This window comes from Chiloscyllium plagiosum, unplaced genomic scaffold, assembly GCF_037043375.1.
Source record: "Chiloscyllium plagiosum isolate Xiang-an unplaced genomic scaffold, Cpla_swu_hap1 HiC_scaffold_26, whole genome shotgun sequence".
Taxonomy (NCBI): domain Eukaryota; kingdom Metazoa; phylum Chordata; class Chondrichthyes; order Orectolobiformes; family Hemiscylliidae; genus Chiloscyllium; species Chiloscyllium plagiosum.
Genome location: NW_028270164.1, coordinates 32,254,054 through 32,273,158, shown reverse-complemented (window position 1 = coordinate 32,273,158; position 19,105 = coordinate 32,254,054). Strand labels below are relative to the sequence as shown.

Genomic DNA, 19,105 nt, shown 5'->3' with positions numbered 1-19,105 from the left:
GGAATCTAATCGAATCTAATCTAATCTAATCAAGTAAGGCGACATAAATACAAATTATCACAAACTTGTTTAAAGAAGTAGATTTTAAGGAGTGTCTCAAAGGAGGAGAGAGAAAGTGGTGAAGCAGAGATTAGAGAGAGGAAATTCCAGGGTTTTAGATTTGAGAACTGAAATTCGCATAGTCAATGGCACAGCAATAACAATCAGGATGCACAAGAAGCCAGATTTTGAACAGAAGAGATATCTTAGAGCGTTGAGTGACTGGAAGTAGTCACTGAGATTGGGGAGGGACTAAGTCATGGTCAGATTTGGAAACAATTTTAACTTGAGATGGTGTCCAAATAGGAGTCAATGTCGGCCAGCGAACACAAAAATGATGTGCAATGGTCATTCTAAATTGCGTATGGATTTGTGTGCTACACAGCAATCCAAAACCTATCAGGCATGTTGCTCACAAGTTGTCTCCTTTAAAATACAACATGTGTACTCTCAAGCATAACGAACTTAAAGTTGTTACAGCAACAGAAAGGGATCACGGCGGTGAGGTGGGTAAATAGGCCTTAGTACGAGTTAAAAACAATGACTGCAGATGCTGGAACCCGAGTTAGGACACCAACAGCAGTGTTTTGCACCACCTCAAGTGGGAGATGCGCGACCAGCCAGAAGACACGATAAATTCAAATGTATTAAGTTTTACACATGAAACATGAAGTCAAAGATTTTTTATAGCATTATATACTCATAATGTCCATACAGGTTGCAAATATCATCTTATTCTAATCCCATATTCCAAAATTTGGTTTATATGTTCTGGCATTTCAAGTGTGCAATGAAATGCTTCAAATGCCTTGATGGTTCCTGCCTCAAATCTCCTTTTAGGTGATGTGTTTCAGGTATCCACCACACTCTGGGTGAAATAAAATCATCAAATCTCCTCAGCCTTCTCCGCTGTATGGAAAACAATCTCAGCCTATTTAGAGTCATCATAGCTGAAAAAGAAGCTGTACTTGATATCGAAACCTCAGTGTTATGTTTAATTTTAATTCACCTCCAGAAGTAATGCGTCTTTTTTGAAAAATTAATGTACAGCCACACCTTTTCCACAATAAAGAATAGAATAAGAAAAGAAAAACTTCTACATTTACAATCAACGAAACACGTGAGCCCTACATTTAAGGAAGACACAATTATAACAAAAATTGGTTTGCTCTTTGTCTTCACACACATTGGTCTTACAGATTGATGGGGGAGGGGACCAGCTGCGCCCCCTCTAGACTCTGAGCGTTCATTGATAGAAACAGCGCTCAGACATTGTCTACCAAACCTGCTTGACGAGGGGGGAAGCGGGCGGGGCTGCGGTACGCCGCGGAAGTGATTGGTGAACGGGACGCGATGCTGGTCACCGATTGGCTGCGGCTGGACAGAGGCCCCGCCTCCTAAATACCACCGACCCACCCCGTTTGTGCAGCAGGTTCGGTTGAGGCGCGGTGCGGCTAAGATGGCGGCGGCGGTGGCGGCAGCAGGAGGAGTCGCGGAGGTGGCGATGATGATGGCGACCGTAGTATCGGCGGCGGCGCTGGTGTCGGAGAGAGTGGCTGTGGCAATATGAAGCGAGGTGGTCCCGGTGGCTGAGGATCGGTCTTCCTTCGTCGTTCAACGCACACAAAAAAATTATAATCTGCAGCCGAGGGAGGCCTCTGCTTCTCTGCTCATGCGAAGTTTTTTTCTTTCGGGGGAGGGAAGGAAACACAGTGTAGAATTGAAACAAGACAGTTTACTGAAATAACATAAATGATGAAATTAAAGCAAAACCAGACTCGGACTTACGATGGGGACGGGTACAAGAAGCGAGCGGCCTGTTTGTGCTTCAGAAACGAGAGTGAAGAGGAGGTAAGAGGTTCTGGGACCTGGCTTGTGCGGCGTTGCTGCGGGGAGAGAGAGAGAAAGAGAGAGAGTCTCCCCAGGGCCCAGCACGCCTGCTCTCCACCTCGGCCTTATCCTGGGCAGGGGGGGGCGGGGGGAAGCACCTCTGCTGGGGGGAAAAAAAGGCCTTGCTTATTGTTCTCTCCGAAATTCTTCCTGCTTGAGCATTTCATTTTATTTCACATTCCGTGATCGATCACACCAAGGGGTTGGGGAAGGGAGGGTTGAGGGGTTTTTTTTGTTTTTGGAGTGATGCCACATGCACTTTTTGCTTCGTGCTAAAATTAACGGTAACGCCACCCAGTCGGGTTGACCGACGTTTAAATGAATTAGGTTCACAGTGAAGGCATTTTCTGTCCCTCACCTTCAGCCAGACAGAGAGGATCGTGGACTCGTGAGAATCGCGTCTGCCCAGTTCGGTGAGACACTTTTTTTAGTGTCATGAGGCTGCAGAGCCTCCACACTTTTTATGGTCGGAATTTTCGCATTTGTCGTCGCAGGCGTAGGTGAAAAAAAGATCCTTCCCTTTCCAGCTGTTCTGACTAGTTACAAGTACATTTGTTTTAAAAATAAATGAAAATGCAAATCATTTGAACAGTAATTTGTGCTTATAGCGTAGAACACTGAGTGTTTTCTTGTTGCAAATTGTCCATTGCAGCCAGGGTTGACTTTTTTTAAAACGGCAGATGGGCTGGCAGCTTTGCGAGCAGGAAGGTAAAGAAGAGAATTGTTTTATACCGACAAAGATTTGAACAAAAATATTACAGTTCACCATTTTGAAACTATATCCTAAATCCAGTGTTTATAACATATATAGTATGCAGCTAAGATCTCAGTAATATTTGAAAAGTTAAAATGATCTAAGGTGTGAGAGTGTTTGCAAAGACATTCAGCGTCTATCTACGTTTCTTAAGTGGCTCGAACTGATCTGTATTCTTGAAATGTTGCATTTTACAATTTAGTTTTCAACTTGCCTTGGCTTTGTGTATGAAAGCATCATGATTATTAAAGTCACCCTCGATTAAACTAGGTTGTCAGTGAGAACATTCTCGTTTGCATCTCCAGTAACGCAGAGAAATTTTTTCTTGACCACTTTTTGGGAAGGAATAAAAGATGACTTGGGGATGTGTTGATGGATGGATTGTAAATTTCATGAGATTTAGTTAGTTTGAGCATCATACATCTTAAAGTTGTATGATTTACTTCAATTTATATAAATGTGTCAAAACTGGTGCTCTTTGCATTGAGTAGTGAAGTTGCTGTGTTTAATGCTTTTTGTTTAAAGGTTAATGTCAGCTGTGTATAATTGTACCTGAGCCCAGGTTTCCTTTTACCTGACTGAAATGATAATCCGTGAGACTAATTTTAGTTGAATTTCAGTGCAAGTCATTCTTCCTACCTGGCTTTTGTAATTTAATTCCTGTATTCAGAAGGTGCTTGTATCAGAAGATTATTTGACAATTTGTAGAATGTAGGAAATAGGCAAATTTCATACAAATAATTTGATTCGAATAAACACTTGAATGTCTTGATTTTAATTTGTGACACTGTTCAATTGAGTAAAATCTATTTGAATTTCAAATGGAATTTATTCTATGCTTAATCTTTGTGTGGCTATGTTGATTTTGTAACCGCTGACTCTTCTGTAGTGCTACCAATTTCATTTTTGGAAGTTGAAAATTTTGTGAAAGCATTTGTCCATGTGATGTTTGGCCATGGATGTTAAGAAGAACTCTTAAATTGTTCTTAAGCAAGAAGTCTTATGAACAGTGAAATCAAACACTGTATTGCTTCTTACTTTCTGCCGCACTTGTAAATAAATATTAGTTTGGGCTTGCACTCTAGAACTCTACTTGTATAATTTGCTTATGGTTCAATGTGATCAGGATAGAGTGCTGGCAAAACTTGCAATATCTATCGTAGCATACATTATCTCGTTCGTAAAATGTGTAAGAGCAAGTTTCAGTTTACTTGAAGAAGCTGTTTTTGAATTGTGACATTAAATGTTAGGTAAAGCCTGAGCAGAAACAGTAATTTACCAATGTGAGGTGTTAAATTTGTATGGGAAATATGGAAAGGATTTTTTTTTAAATGAGTGAATCATTTTTCTCAATAGTTTCAGCTGATGCCACTAAACCTAAACTACAGTATAGTAGCTCACTGATAACAGTAGAGTAATTAAGAAACAGAAGGTTTTGAAGCAGTGTAGCCTGAAAATGTTTGATAATACAACCTAGCAACAAGTGATTACAGTAATTATCAACCAAGTTTAAGATCTGCAAATTATTATTGGTTCTTGTGTTTTCTATTGTGATTTTGCAGTGCTTATGTTTATGGGCATTATAAAACGGTTCTTCCCACTCCTCTTCCCAATACCATTTTTTTTTAATTTCCCTCGACTAAGTAATCTGCTGTTGAGCATGCTCATCTATCTCCAGTTTGACCTTACTTCCCAAGCCACCCTGAAATTAATGTGTAGACATGCCATTTAGCAATGAAAACTGTGGAGTTGTGGTTAATAGAATGACAATACTGTACTCAAATTCCTCTGCTACAGAAAATTCCAGAGATATAGGGCAGCAAAGTGGAGACTGCATAACTGGCTGTCCAATACAATAAAATCTCAATTTCTAGCAGTTTGCATAAGCTTGCAACATTTAAGACAGAAAAAGTATTTTAAAATGTGTGCATAAAAAAAATAATTTGGAGATCCAACTTTATAACCAATTTCCAAATAAAATGTTATAAACCTCCCATCCAGTTTTCAACCCGCAATGAAAATATAACTTGTAATAATTTGAACATCATTATTTGTTGTCTTGAAAATCCTATTTGGAGGTGGAAATCATTTGTTTGTATTTTGAAATTGTCTGTATGAATGAGATGGTGTTGGGCAGTTGCTATGTTGATTGGTGCCGTTTCATTTAGTGTTTGATGGAAATGAAGTTAGTGAATACTTAATGTATTTAAGTTGAAGGCAACTTGATTTAAACTTCAATCATGCACTTGTGAGCAAAATTTAGTGGTGAGTCTTTACAGTGCTCTTGTGGTTAAAAATGTTATAGTTGTGTTTTTTTTTCATTCTATCCATTGCCAGTAATAATCCATAATGCTAAGCAAATACTCAATAATTTTGCTTCTATATGTGGCTCATGTTTGGTGTGCAACATTCATAGGTAATACATTCATGTACTGTTTTTGTTGAGTTCAAACCACAGTGACATTGCATTTCGCTGAGTAACTTGCTCGCTGTTTTTACAGCAAGTCTCAGCAACTCACTTATTTGGATAAATTGTACAAAAATTTAAATTTAGGTTACAAACTCAAGTTGCAAAATATATTTAAAGTGCATTGCTTGTTTTGATAGTGTTGAATTTTGCCTTTATTCTTTCTGTGATCACAGATTTGTCTTGTTTTTCTTATTAGCAAAATGTCTTTTGATATTACAGCATTGTGCCAGTTTAGGATTCTGGCAACAGTGCATTCAGGAATTTTCTATATAGATGCACTCTCTTCCTATTTCTGCATTGTCTGTTCTAGTGTTAGCTTCCTTTGGGTGAGGATTAGGTCAGCATGCCCCAAGGGAAATTGGATATTGTGAAGTAGAGCTTCATTTATGCATTGAAAGTGAGATGTTGTCTTACCAGCTGTTGGCAACTGAGCACTGCATGACTGAATGATGCTGCTTTCTAATATATAATAAGACTTTTTCTGCAATGGACTTCACAGGATTTTGCTGTGCTGCAAAACTTTATCATGGCAGAAGACGTTTTGTCTTGCCCAGTTTACTTCCATGTACCCAAAAATCTGTGGGTCGAGCATCGGCCTAGTCAGTCACAGGAAGACCCCATGGCAAAAACTTGCAACGCTGAGTAGATGTCATCCTCGAATCCAGAGACAACCGCCGTCGACAATTGTACTTCAGAAGTTATACGAGGTACTGATTGTGGTATAAAATAACTGATTTTTTTTCACTTTTAAATCTGCCTTGTTTCTCTTTTTTTGAGTGGTGATGGGAGGGAAAGAGAAAGAAGTTAAAAGCTCTGAATTTCTATTGTATTTTGAGTAATCGTGAGTAAATCTTAAGGAGATATGTTAATGCGTCCCAACATTTTGGCTGTTGCGTATTTTTCAGTAAATAAAACATTAATTATTCAACTGAATGTCTGTTAATTAACACAGTTTGTACAGATTTTACTGCTTAAGAAGACCTAGTTTTTTTTCCCCTTTTTCAAACTTAGAAACATTTCAGTTTTCCTTGGTTGGAAGTGTTCTCAGAGATACACGTGTGCTGATAATCATGTGTGATGTAAGCCAAGCACTTGCCATTTTAAGATAAGTAATACGTTCACGGTGCACATGTTGTGTTTGACTTATGATTGAAGTAAAAGGAAAATAGATTAGTTGCAGCTGTTCTGTGGGTTTTGTATGATAGAAAAGAAAGAATATGGTCAATTTTTATTATGAACTTAGAACATACAGGTCGTTATGCTTTAATGTGACAGTTTCCTTCCTCTGCATCCTCGCTGTACAGAAAATCGTGCTATGGGAAACCACTATAGAAAGTTGTGTTGTAAAAGGTCGCTGTAGAAAATTGCTATACCCAATCAGAAAGTTTACATTATCCTAGCAGCATTCACAATTTGTCAGTCGTGTTCTAGCCAAGTTGTGTTGAAGGAATGTATGTTATACCAGAGCGACCTATATTCTGAACTGGTTCAGTGCAACATTCCTAGAATTAAACATAGTTTATTTAATCGAATGAAGCAAGCACATGCCTGTTTGAGGCAGATTAGTGTATTTACCATGTCAACAGAATTGTCCTTCTGGCAGTAGATTGAGATTCAGGAGGACCTGTTGCTGGTTGATCTGTGGCTAGTAAGTTTATATAAGCCACGACCTTTGGAAGTAAAACACCTTGGAATAAAGTAAAAATGCTTTGTGGATTAAGAATTTTGCTAACTCATTTTTTGTTATATCATCTGTTGTATTTGTTTCTGCTCCTGTCGAGCAGTGATTACACTGAGCCAAGTGAGAACCTGAACTCATGCTGACTTGGGGAAAAGTTTACTTTGTGGAAAAGGTTCATATTGTGTATGAAGTGGAGTGAAATATAAGACATAGAAAAATCATTTTTTAAAATATGAATAATATTTAGTCACCAGTAGTGTGCATCATGAGAGGAAACTGAAGAGAAAATTATACTGTCAAGAAACAGGCAAAAGAATTACATACTTCAGTTGAAATGGGTAGGCATTGTTTTGGGGTAGATTCCAATGGGGTAAAAATAATAGTATGTGACATGTTTAACAGTAGTGACAAAGAATATAGAAATTTAAAATTGTGTGTTTGGAAGAAGGGATATTAGCATTCTGATTTGTAAAAATACTGTAAGATTGAATCAGTTTATGATTTAATTAAAAATTGTAACCATTTCTATAAAATTTCCAAGATGACTACATGTTCACTACCTCTTAGTGTGATCCTTAGCTCTTGTGCCATATTATTGTTTGACAAATCATCTCTAAGCTTGGTCGTATTTTATTCTGATTGTTGCAATTGCTAAGGACAAATGTTTAGAGAGCCCACGTTATATTTTAATCTACTGAGTCAGGTATATTGAATATCATAAGATATGTAACATAATTAGTAATGTGTAATTTGAACCTACAGTTCAATGTATTATAAACTACTGATATAAGTCAATTATGGGTTGAACATTGATGTAGTTTGTATATATCAGGGTATTATAGAAGCTAAATAATGGCGCACTTGTGAAACCCAGTCTTCTATGTTCATTCGTGAATATTGGAAACTGTAAAAAGAAATTTCATTTTTGTAATATGCTACAAAATAAGAAATGGGGATTCTTTTTTTCTGAAAAACAATTGTGAGCATATGACACAAATTTCTCTGAGCATCTGGCTTTCCTGGTTCTTGGGTAAGGGGAAAAAGTAAAAATGATGTGTTTTTGATATTTTGGGAGCTGAGAATTCAGAATTCATGCCTGAGACTTTGGTCAGTATTTTGCTTTGGTTTATTCTCAATCCATTCTCTACCGCCCTCTGGTACTTCTAATTGAATTTTCTGCTTTATCGAGAGATATGACTTCCTTGATCACAAATTTCCTGTTTTCCTTCCTGGAATCTGCAGCTTCTTTTCTTGCAGGATTTAAATTATAATGAAGTTGGAAATAAACACCTGTTGCTGTGACATGTTTGATCACGTGATACTCGGGTGCATTTCCTCAACTGTCCACCTTCATAAGATTACACTTCCATTATCTGTTATGTACCTATCTTAACATAGTTAGCCCAGTTGTAACAATTACTGTCTCTTCATGTTGCACAGAGGTCTCTCAAGACTCCAGGATCTGTACTGATTGCTTTTCTTAAACAAATGCTGTCCTTTGTAATCTTCATTCACAGGAAATATCCATGAACACATAAATGATTTTAGAATAACTTGATGGATCTAGTTTGAAACAAAAGTAGTCTTTTCTAGTAGCTGTAAAGAGTTGAAAATTGGGCAATTATTTTCTGTAGCAGTGCGTATCCCGACCTTACCATCAATCCAGCAGATAAAGGGGGCGCAGTGGTAGTCTGGTGCACTGACCTCTACACCGCTGAAGCCAAACGCCAACTCGAGGACATCTCTTCCTACCGCCCCCTCGACCATGACCCCACCCCCCCAATCACCAAACCATCATCTCCCAGACCATACAGAACCTCATCACCTCAGGAGATCTCCCACCCACAGCTTCCAACCTCATAGTCCAGGAACCCCACGCTGCCCGGTTCTACCTCCTTCCCAAGGTCCACAAGCCTGACCACCCTGGCCGACCCATTGTCTCAGCATGCTCCTGCCCCACTGAACTCATTTCTACCTACCTCTGCACTGTCCTATCCCCCCTAGTCCAGGAACTCCCCACATACGTTCGAGACACCACCCACGCCTTCCACCTCCAAGACTTCCGTTTCCCTGGCCCCCAATGCCTCATCTTCACCATGGGTATCCAATCCCTCTACACCTCCATCCGCCATGACCAGGGCCTCCAATTCCTCCGTTTCTTCCTCTCCCACCGTCCCCAACAGTACCCTTCCACCGATACACTCATTCGTTTGGCCGAACTGGTCCTCACTCTTAACAATTTCTCCTTTGAATCCTCCCACTTCCTCCAGACCAAAGGGATAGCCATAGGCACCTGTATGGGCCCCAGCTATGCCTGTCTCTTTGTTGGCTACGCAGAACAGTCGATCTTGCGTAATTACACCAGCACCACTCCCCACCTCTTCCTCTGCTACATTGATGACTGCATTGGTGCCACCTCATGCTCCCGCGAGGAGGTTGAGCAATTCATCAACTTCACCAACACATTCCACCCTGACCTTAAATTTACCTGGACCATCTCTGACACTTCCCTCCCCTTCCTGGACCCCTCTATCTCCATTAATGGCAGCCGACTTGACACCGACATTTTTTACAAACCCACCAATCCCACAGCTACCTAGATTACACCTCTTCCCACCTTACCTCTTGCAAAAATGCTATCCTGTATTCCCAATTCCTCCGCCTCCGCCGTATCCAGGAGGACCAGTTCCACCACAGAACTCACCAGATGGCCTCCTTTTTTAAAGACTGCAATTTCCCTTCCCACGTGGTTAAAATGCCCTCCAACGCATCTCGTCCACATCCCGCACCTCCGCCCTCAGACCCCACCCCTCCAACTGTAACAAGGACAGAACGCCCCTGGTGCTCACCTTCTACCCTACCAACCTTCGCATAAACCAAGTCATCCGCCGACATTTCCGCCACCTCCAAACGGACCCCACCACCAGGGATATATTTCCCTCCCCACCCCTTTCCGCCTTCCGCAAAGACCGTTCCATCTGTGACTACCTGGTCAGGTCCACGCCCCCCTACAACCCACCCTCCCATTCTGGCGCCTTCCCCTGCCACCGCAGGAATTGCAAAACCTGCACCCACACCTCCTCCCTCACCTCCATCCAAGGCCCTAAAGGAGTCTTCCACATCCATCAAAGTTTTACCTGCACATCCACCAATATCATTTATTGTATCCGTTGCTCCCGATGCGATCTTCTCTACATTGGGGATACTGGACGCCTCCTAGCAGAGCGCTTTAGGGAACATCTCTGGGACACCCGCACCAATCAACCACACCGCCCTATGGCCCAACATTTCAACTATCTCTCCCACTCTGCCGAGGACATGGAGGTCCTGGGCCTCCTTCATCGCCGCTTCCTCACCACCAGACGCCTGGAGGAAAAACGCCTCATCTTGCGCCTCAGAACACTTCAACCCCAGGGCATCAATGTGGACTTCAACAGTTTTCTCATTTCCCCTTCCCCCACCTCACCCCAGTTCAGCACTGTCCCCATGACTTGTCCTACCTGCCTATCTTCTTTTCCACCTGTCACTCCACCCCATCCACCCTATCACCTTCATCCACTCCCCCCACCTATTGTACTCTATGCTACTTTCTCCCCATCCCCACCCTCCTCTCACTTATCTCTCCATGCTTCAGGCTCTCTGCCTATATCCCTGATGAAGGCCTTTTGCCCGAAACGTCGATTTTACTGCTCCTTGGATGCTGCCTGAACTGCTGTGATTTTCCAGCACCACTCTAATCTAGACTCTGGCATCCAGCATCTGCAGTCATTGTTTTTACCTATATTATATTGTCTGCCATTTGATATACAATTGCCTTTGGATATGCAATTTTCTTTGCATGAAAAGTTGTTGAACTTCAAACAGGTAATGTTGCAACCAAGAAACCAGCAGCTGAGACTTGAATAAACAAACACTTCTCATGTTTATATAGTACCTTTTTGATATAGTAAACTGTTGCACATCATTTCACAGGAGTATTATTGAAGAATATTTGATAGGATCACAAAATAAGGTTTTGGGGCAAATACAAAAAGCTTGGTTATAGAAAGCGGGTTAGAGAGTTTTTAATTTGGGGGCCAGAGGTAACGTTTAGCAGCAATTAACCCATATCATGATGATAAAAGGATTCTTATGGACTTAAATAAACAAGTTTAACTTTGAGTACAGTTTGTAATACTGGAGAAAAATAGCAACAACATGCTGTTTATCACATTTCAGTGGTGAACCTGGGAGGTAGATGCTGCTTCTAAAAAGGTGTTGGCAGCACAGAGTAATCTTTGCTTTAAGTTTCAGAATGATTTGCATATAAACAGTAGTGCTCGACTGTATTATTGCTGCAGATTTGAGCAGGTTTTTATTTTGAGCTTTGATCATCATTTTAAAATTCACCAGAAAACTGCAAAATGTTTCTGAACTGCAAGGATCTAGGCATTTGGCGAGACTTTGCACCATATGTATCAGTTCATAATTTCACATCTGTCAAGTGTTGTATGTGACATTGAAGCTTGGCAATTTAAAAAAACACACAAGGGGCTTCAGATTTTGAACGTATTTGAGCAGAGTATGGCCTGAAATTTCTCCAGCCAAATGCTTTGAATTCTATTTTCAACCATATTAAGTAAATTTGCAGTCCTTAAATTGACAACATCTTGTTTGCTTTAACTCCGTCAATGTGCTGTAAGTGTGCTTTCTATACTGCATTCATGCACTGTCCACGTATGGCCAAAAATTGCTTGTCACCAAAATCACTTTGAACATCTGTTTGCTTGCAGTTGCTTGGAAGTCTGGAGGGTATTTATAGATGCATGGTGAAATCTCTAGAAGGTGAGAAGTCTGCAGTAAGCGTTAATCAGACCATGCATACTATGTTAAATGTCCAGGGAAGTTTGAAATATAAAATCTAAGCAACTAGGCCCCTTGCAAATAGTCAAGTTTGCTTTCATTTTCTTATGTTAGGAACTGGAAGTATGTCAAATTTAGGTAACAACAGTTTAACTTTCTTTTGCATCTTATTTACAAACAACAGCATAAGAACAGGCCCTTCAACCCACCAAACCTCTGCTGACAAATGACCCCTTTGCAAATTGAAAACTTTTACCTCCAGGCATGTCCCTGTATTCTCTGCCTATTCATGCATCTGTCAACATGCCTTTTAAACCTGCTTAAAATGTCTTAATATTATATCTACTTTCACCACCACCTCTGGCAATGTATTCCAGGCACTTTCTAGCATCTGTTTAGAAAAACCTGTCTCTTTCATCTCCTTTGAACATCCCCATTTTTATCTTAAACTCCTGTCCTCTAGTAATTGACATTTCTCCCCTGAGAAAAGAACACTGACTTATCCATTCTATCTATGCCTGTCATAATTTTGTAAACCTCTTGGGTCACCCCTCAGCCTCCAATGGTGCAAATGTAAAGGTATTGAGTTTAGCCAATCTCAGCTAATATCCTCTAAACCAGGCAGAATCCTGGTAAACATTTTCTATATTCTCTCCAAAGCCTCCACATCCTTCTGATGATGATGTATTGACTGGAGCTGTACACAGTATTCCAAATGTTGCCTGACTACAGTTCTATACAGCTGCAAAATGACTTGGCAATTTTTGTACTCTGTGCCTTGACTGATGAAGACAAGCATAGCATATGCTTTCTTGACCACCTTATTCACTTGTGTTGCTACTTTTAGCGATCTGTGGACTTGTATACCTAGATCCCTCTGTGTGTTAGTACTTCTAAGGGATTCTGCCATTTACTGTTTACTTCCCAATGCAGTTTGGGGGGTATAACGCATCGTCTCATGTTTGTCCAAATGAAATTCCACCTGCCATTTCACCATCAAAGACTCCAGCCAATCCATTTCTTGCTGTGTATCTCTGGCAATCCTACTCACAATCTGCAGCTTTCCCAACCTTCGTGCTGTTTGCAAACTTACTGGTCAGACCACCTACATTCTCCTTCAATCATTTATATTACAAACAGGGAGTCCCAGCACTGACTCCTGTGAAACAACATTGGTCACACAAGCACCTTTACTCAGAGTAGTCTTTACTCAGAGTAGTAAGTGTATGGAATGCTTTGTCTGCAGCGGTAGTAGATTTGCCAACTTTAAGTACATTTAAGTTGTCATTGGACAAGCAAATGGATGTACATGGAATAGTGTAGGTTAGATGGGCTTCAGATTGGTATGACAGGTCGGTGCAACATGGAAGGCCGAAGGGCCTGTACTGCACTGTTATGTTCTATGTTAAACTGCTACTCTGGCACGGAGCCTGTCCCCGTTGTTCAGAAGGGAAGGATGGAGAAGAGCAGAGCAATAATTATTGGGGACTCGATAGTTCGGAGCACAGATAGGCGGTTTTGTGGAGGCAAGAGGGACTCACGTTTGGTATGTTGCCTCCCAGGTGCAAGGGTATGTGACGTCTCTGATCGTGTTTTCCGGGTCCTTAAGGGGGAGGGGGAGCAGCCCGAAGTCGTGGTCCACATTGGCACCAACGACAGAGGTAGGAGGGCGGCTGAGGATGTTAGGCAGGTTTTCAGGGAGCTAGGCTGGAAGCTCAGAGTTAGAACAAACAGAGTTGTTGTCTCTGGTTTGTTACCCGTGCCACGTGATAGAGAGTCGAGGAATAGGGAGAGAGAACAGTTAAATGCGTGGCTACAGGGATGGTGCAGGAGGGAGGGATTCCGGTATCTGGATAACTGGGGTTCTTTCTGGGGAAGGTGGGACCTCTATAAACAGGATGGTCTACACCTGAACCTGAGGGGCACCAGTATCCTTGGGGGGAGGTTTGCTAGTGCTCTTGGGGGGGTTTAAACTAACTCAGCAGGGGCATGGGAACCTAGACTGTAGCTTTAGGGTGCAGGACCTGGAGTGTAGGGAGGTTAGGAACATGGCATCAATCTCAAAGAAGGGTGCCTGTAAACAGGAAAGTGGCTTGAAGTGTGTATATTTCAATGCAAGAAGTATACAAAATAAGGTAAGTGAACTTGTAGCGTGGGTTGGTACCTGGGATTTCGATGTTGTGGTTATTACGGAGACATGGGTAGAACAGGGACAGGATTGGCTGTTGCAGGTTCCAGGGTTTAAATGTTTTAGGAGGGTCAGAGTTGGGGGTAAAAGAGGGGGAGGTGTGGCATTGCTTATCAAAGATAGTATTACGGCAGTGGAAAGGACATTGGATGAAGACTCGCCATCTGAGGTAGTTTGGGCTGAGGTTAGGAATAGGAAAGGTGAGGTCAACCTGTTAGGAGTTTCTACAGGCCTCCTAATAGTCTTAGAGATGTAGAAGAAAGGATTGCGAGGATGATTCAGGAGAAGTGTGAAAGTAATAGGGTGGTTGTTATGGGGGACTTTAACTTTCCAGATATTGACTGGGAAAGCTATAGCTCGAGTTCGTTAGATGGGTCGGTGTTTGTCCAACGTGTGCAGGAGGGTTTTCTGACAAAATATGTAGACAGGCCAACAAGAGGTGAGGCCATACTGGATTTGGTTCTGGTTAACGAACCAGGCCAGGTGTTAGAATTGGAGATAGGTGAGCACTTTGGGGACAGTGACCACAATTCGGTGACTTTTACTCTAGTGATAGAGAGGGATAAGTGTGCACTGCAGGGCAAGAGTTATAGCTGGGCTATAACTCTTAGCATGGCCAATGCACCTAACCTGCACATCTTTGGACTGTAGAGATAACCAAAGCACCTCAAGGAAACACACAGGCACGGAAAGAATGTGCAACCTCCTCTTAAAAAATCAAAAGGGGCAAATTGGTTCTTCTGGACTGGAGAGAGAGAGAGACAGCATGTGAGAATCATAACTGTTTTGCCAAAGGGTGTATTTATGGATGCTACCTGTATTGGCACAGTTGATGATTAGTGGTTATTAAATAATACATTATCTTGTTAAGTATTTCACTACAGTAAAGTTATACCTTTTTAAATATTTTAACTGTTGTAAGAATAAAGTGTGTTTTGATTAAAATTTAGCGATGGACCAGTTGAATCTCATCTGGACCATAGCACCTTACGCTTACCTTTAAATAACTATAAATGTTGGGGCCTAGACTAACTCCTCACAACACTTTGTGGGGGATGGGGATTGGGAGCGGAATCAGACCTGGTTCATAACTCCTGCTGAAATGCTCCTGCATTGAAACTTCAGTCGTCTGGTTGGGCTCATGTCCTAATGTCAGGTCTGATATGGCCCTTTTCTAGTTGGGCTATTTTCCTAGTGCCTCATGGATGCATCTTCCCTCCAATCTAAGCCCCTGCCACAAAGGAAGCTCCAGTCAATACTGGGGATATTTAAATGACCCACCACAACTCTGTTTCTACATTTTTCCATAATCTGCCCACATAGCTGTTCACCTATTGATCACTGACTGTTGGGAGGCCCGTAATACAATCTTGCAGAATTGCACCCTTCCTATTCCTGAGCTGTACTCACATGGCCTTATTAGATCAGTCCTCCAAGGTATCCTCCCTCAGTACAGCTGTGATATTCTCCCTAATCCATAAGGTAACTCCCACACCTCTTTTACATCTGTCTCTATCACGCCTGAAACATCTAAATCCAGGAACATTAACCTGCCAGTCTTGTCCCTCTCACAACCAAGTCTTTGTAACTGCTGAAACATCAGAGTTGTGTGCACTGAACCAAGCTCTAAGTTCACCTGTCTTTCTTGTTACATTGTTAAAACCATTACACTTCAGACAGCCAGTCCCACCATGTTAATAACTTCTCCCTGTTGTTCTCCCTCTTTGGGTGGAATAGTGGCTCAATGGTTAGCAGTGTTGCTTCACAACACCAGGAACTCTGGTTTGATTCCGGCCTGGGGCAACTGTGTAGAGTTTGCACATTCTTCCCATGTCTGTGTGTTTCCTTGAGGTGCTCTGGTTATCTCTACTGTCCAAAGATGTGCAGGTTAGGTGCATTGGCCATGCTAACTTTCCCATAGATTCCAAGGATGTGCAGTCTAAGTCGATTAGCCATGGGGAAATGCAGGATTTTAGTGTAGGGGTGGGTTGATTAGGCTGAGTCACACTGTAGGGATTTTATGATTCCATGATTCTTGGCCTTACTGGTTTTAGTCTCTGACTTCTCCTTGATCATTTCATTTGCCAATCTGGTACTGTGGTTCCTCAACCACTCTAGTGTAAACCCTCCCGAGTGACACTAGCAAACCTCCCTGTCAGGATCTTAGTGTCCCTCCACTTTAGATGCAACCTTCCTGTTGTACAGATTCCACCTGTCCTGGAAGATAGCCCAATGATCCGCTTCTCAGAATCGTCCTTTCTACACCAGCCCTTCAGCCACATATTTAATGATGCTGTCTTCTCACTGGCATTTGGCTCAGGGAGTGATCCCTGCACTACCATCCTTCAACTTATTGCATAATTCCCTGAACTCCCTTTACAGGACCCTATCACTCTACCTCCTTCTGTTACTGGTAGCAATGTGTACAATGACCTCTGGCTGTTCATCTTCCACTTTGAGAATGTCCTGTGCTTGCTCAGAAATATCCTTGACCATGGCATGAAGAAGGCAAACATACCATCCTGGAGTCCCTTCTGTGGCCATGGAAATGCCTACCACTGCCCCTGACTGTGGAGTCCCCAGTTACCACTACTGTATTGCTCTTTGGCCCTCCCTTCTGTATGACAGAGCAAAATATGGTGTCGCCATTTTAGCTGTTGCTGTCACCATTCCCTGATATACTGCCGCGCCAATAGTATGCAAAATGGTGTACAGTAAAACCTCGATGATCCGAAAATCAATTATCTGAACAAGATCTCAAGGTCCCGATGCTTCAGTAAACTGTGTTATCTGAACATTCAATTATCCGGACATTAGATTATCTGAACAAAATACTTCCCGCCCATGTCCTTTGGATAGTCAAGGTTGCTCTGTACTCGTTAGAGAACAGGATAGCTACAGGGGACTCCTGTACTGAATGACTGCTCATCTAGTAGCTACCCATCTACTTGCATGAATCTTGGGTGTCTTTATATCTCTCAAGCTCCTGCTTATGACACTTGCCACCACCAGCATTGCTCCTAAGTGTGTCCCACTGCAACTCTAACCTATCTGCATGACCTTACAGAAGCTGTAGTTGGCACACCTGAAGATGTAGTCATCGATGTTCAAAAATCTCAAATTTTCCACATTCCACTGGAGAAATATACTGCCCCATTGACTACATTTTTACCCTCTGGCAACAATCTAATTAAAAATAAATTTCTATTAAAATTAATTTACAGCTTGTTAGATAGTCTCTTGTGTTAGATTTTCACCGAAGAATAGTCAATAGACTTCTGTAAATATCAGTCAAGGTGCTATTCTAAATCCCAGTTCTGTCCTACTCTACCGCTCGTCTAAATTCCACTGTTCTATTAATAATCAAAGCAATTTCAAACTAAATAATCTAACCCATTTGAATGTGTTGTTTGTCTAGAGTGTAATTGATGAAAGGTTTAAATTCTTCGCTTTGGAATAATTATAGTTAGTATTGAAAAGTAGGAGCTGGGATAGCCAGGTTGCAATTTGCAAGTTTCTACAATCTACAGTGTGATAATGATCAGCTAAACTGTTTTTTTGATTAATTTTATAGAGACCAAGACACTGGACATAACTCTCTGCTCTTCCAAAGAGTTGACTGGGATCTTTTGCATCCAACTGAAAGGGCAGATGGAATCTTGATTAACTCTTCTGTGCAACATTTCTTCAGTAGTATACTGGATCACCAAATTATATTTCACTCGCTGCAAAACCTTAACTCTGCTTTTTCTGCACAGATGCTGCCAGACCTGCTGAGTTTCTCGAGCATTTTGTATTTTGTTTCAGATCTCTAGCATCAGTTTTCTTTTTTAATGAAGCTTTTTGCTTGCTTTTTGGTTCATAGTTTGTAAGATCTATTTAATGGGATGAGTCAAAGCCTAAGATTGGGGCTCCTGCACAAAATAGTGATTTCACAGGCAACCCATAAATTCATTAGTTGTTAATAGCTAATTTGACTGTCCATTAAAAGTTTGTCAGATTAAAGGTAAATAGGAGAAATGTTTTACAGATTAAAAACTAAAGGACTGATAGGAAGTTAAAATCAAAAGATGATTAAGAACTAAGTAACTGAAAAAGAGCCGCGGAGCCAAGCAATATACTGTACATGCGTTATGTCAGAGCTGGTAGACCCCATTGTGGTTCATAATGACCACATCTATAGCAAGTGTCGGTTGTTTGAGGAAATCCAGTTCAGAGTTGATGAGCTCGAGTCAGCGTAGAGTACTGCTGCACATCAAGGAGGGGAAGAACTCTTTGGGTGCTGTGTTTCAGGAGGCAGTCACACACCTAATTTGGTCAGGAACAGGAGGGTGTAACTGTGAGCAAATCAAGTAGAGGGATCCAGAGGTAATGCTGCAGGACCCTCAGCACCTGAGCTTATCTACAGGTTTGAGATTCCCTGTGTGGATGAGAGCAGGGGCTGTCGGGAGGATGAGCAAAATAACCCATAGCACCATGGGAGCCATTCAAGAGGGTGGAGAAAAAAAGAAATGTAGTTGTAATTAGGGATAGTATTATCAGGGGAATAGACACTGTTCTTTGTGACCAGGAATGAAAGTCCTGAAGGCTGTGTTCCTTGCTTGATGGTCAATTCAGGATATCTCATTTGGGCTGCAGCGGAACTTGGCGAAGAAGGGGGAAAAATCCAGTTGCTTGGTCCATATAGGTACCCATAATATAGATAGAGAAAAGAGGTTCAGATGAGGGAATATGAGCAGTTAGGGTCTAATTTTAAAAAGCCAAATCAAAAAAGTAATTATCTTTGGATTACAAGGCTCAGGCTCAGCAACATTGAGGAGGTAAATGCATGGCAGGTTTGAATTTGTGGGACATTGACACCAGTACTGGGGAAAGAGGGAGTTGCTCTGAGACAGGCTCCACCTGAATCATGCTGCGATCAAAGTCCTAATGAATTGAATAAATAGGCTTTAAAATAAATAATTGAGGTTGGTTCAGTTGCATGAAAATTAGAAAGTTAAAGATAAAGGAGAAGGTAGGATTGCAGTTTACTGATTGGATTGATTGTTAACCAGAATATAAAAAGAAGCAACTGAGTGTGAATGTCGTATTATACCAAGGAACCACAAAAATGAAGGGAAATTTGATAATTGGACAAACTTAAAGGCTATATATGTAAATATATGAACCATTTGGAATAAGGTAGATGATCTGATGGCGCAAATTGAGATAAATGAATATGATTTCAAAACCATTACGGAA

The 19,105-nt window shown here is 41.4% G+C and overlaps 1 protein-coding gene across 2 annotated transcripts in view; it reads left to right on the top strand.

Annotated features, from left to right (window-relative positions):
• Positions 1–1,719: 1,719 nt before the first annotated feature.
• Positions 1,720–19,105, top strand: part of LOC122563217 (diphosphoinositol polyphosphate phosphohydrolase 1) — a 77,824-nt gene continuing 60,438 nt past the window's right edge. For both annotated transcript variants that reach the window (XM_087973617.1, XM_043716794.2), the window contains exon 1: positions 1,720–1,890. In XM_087973617.1, the coding sequence (XP_087829743.1) occupies positions 1,792–1,890 (99 nt within the window). In that variant the 5' untranslated portion in view covers positions 1,720–1,791. The remainder of the gene's footprint in view (positions 1,891–19,105) is intronic.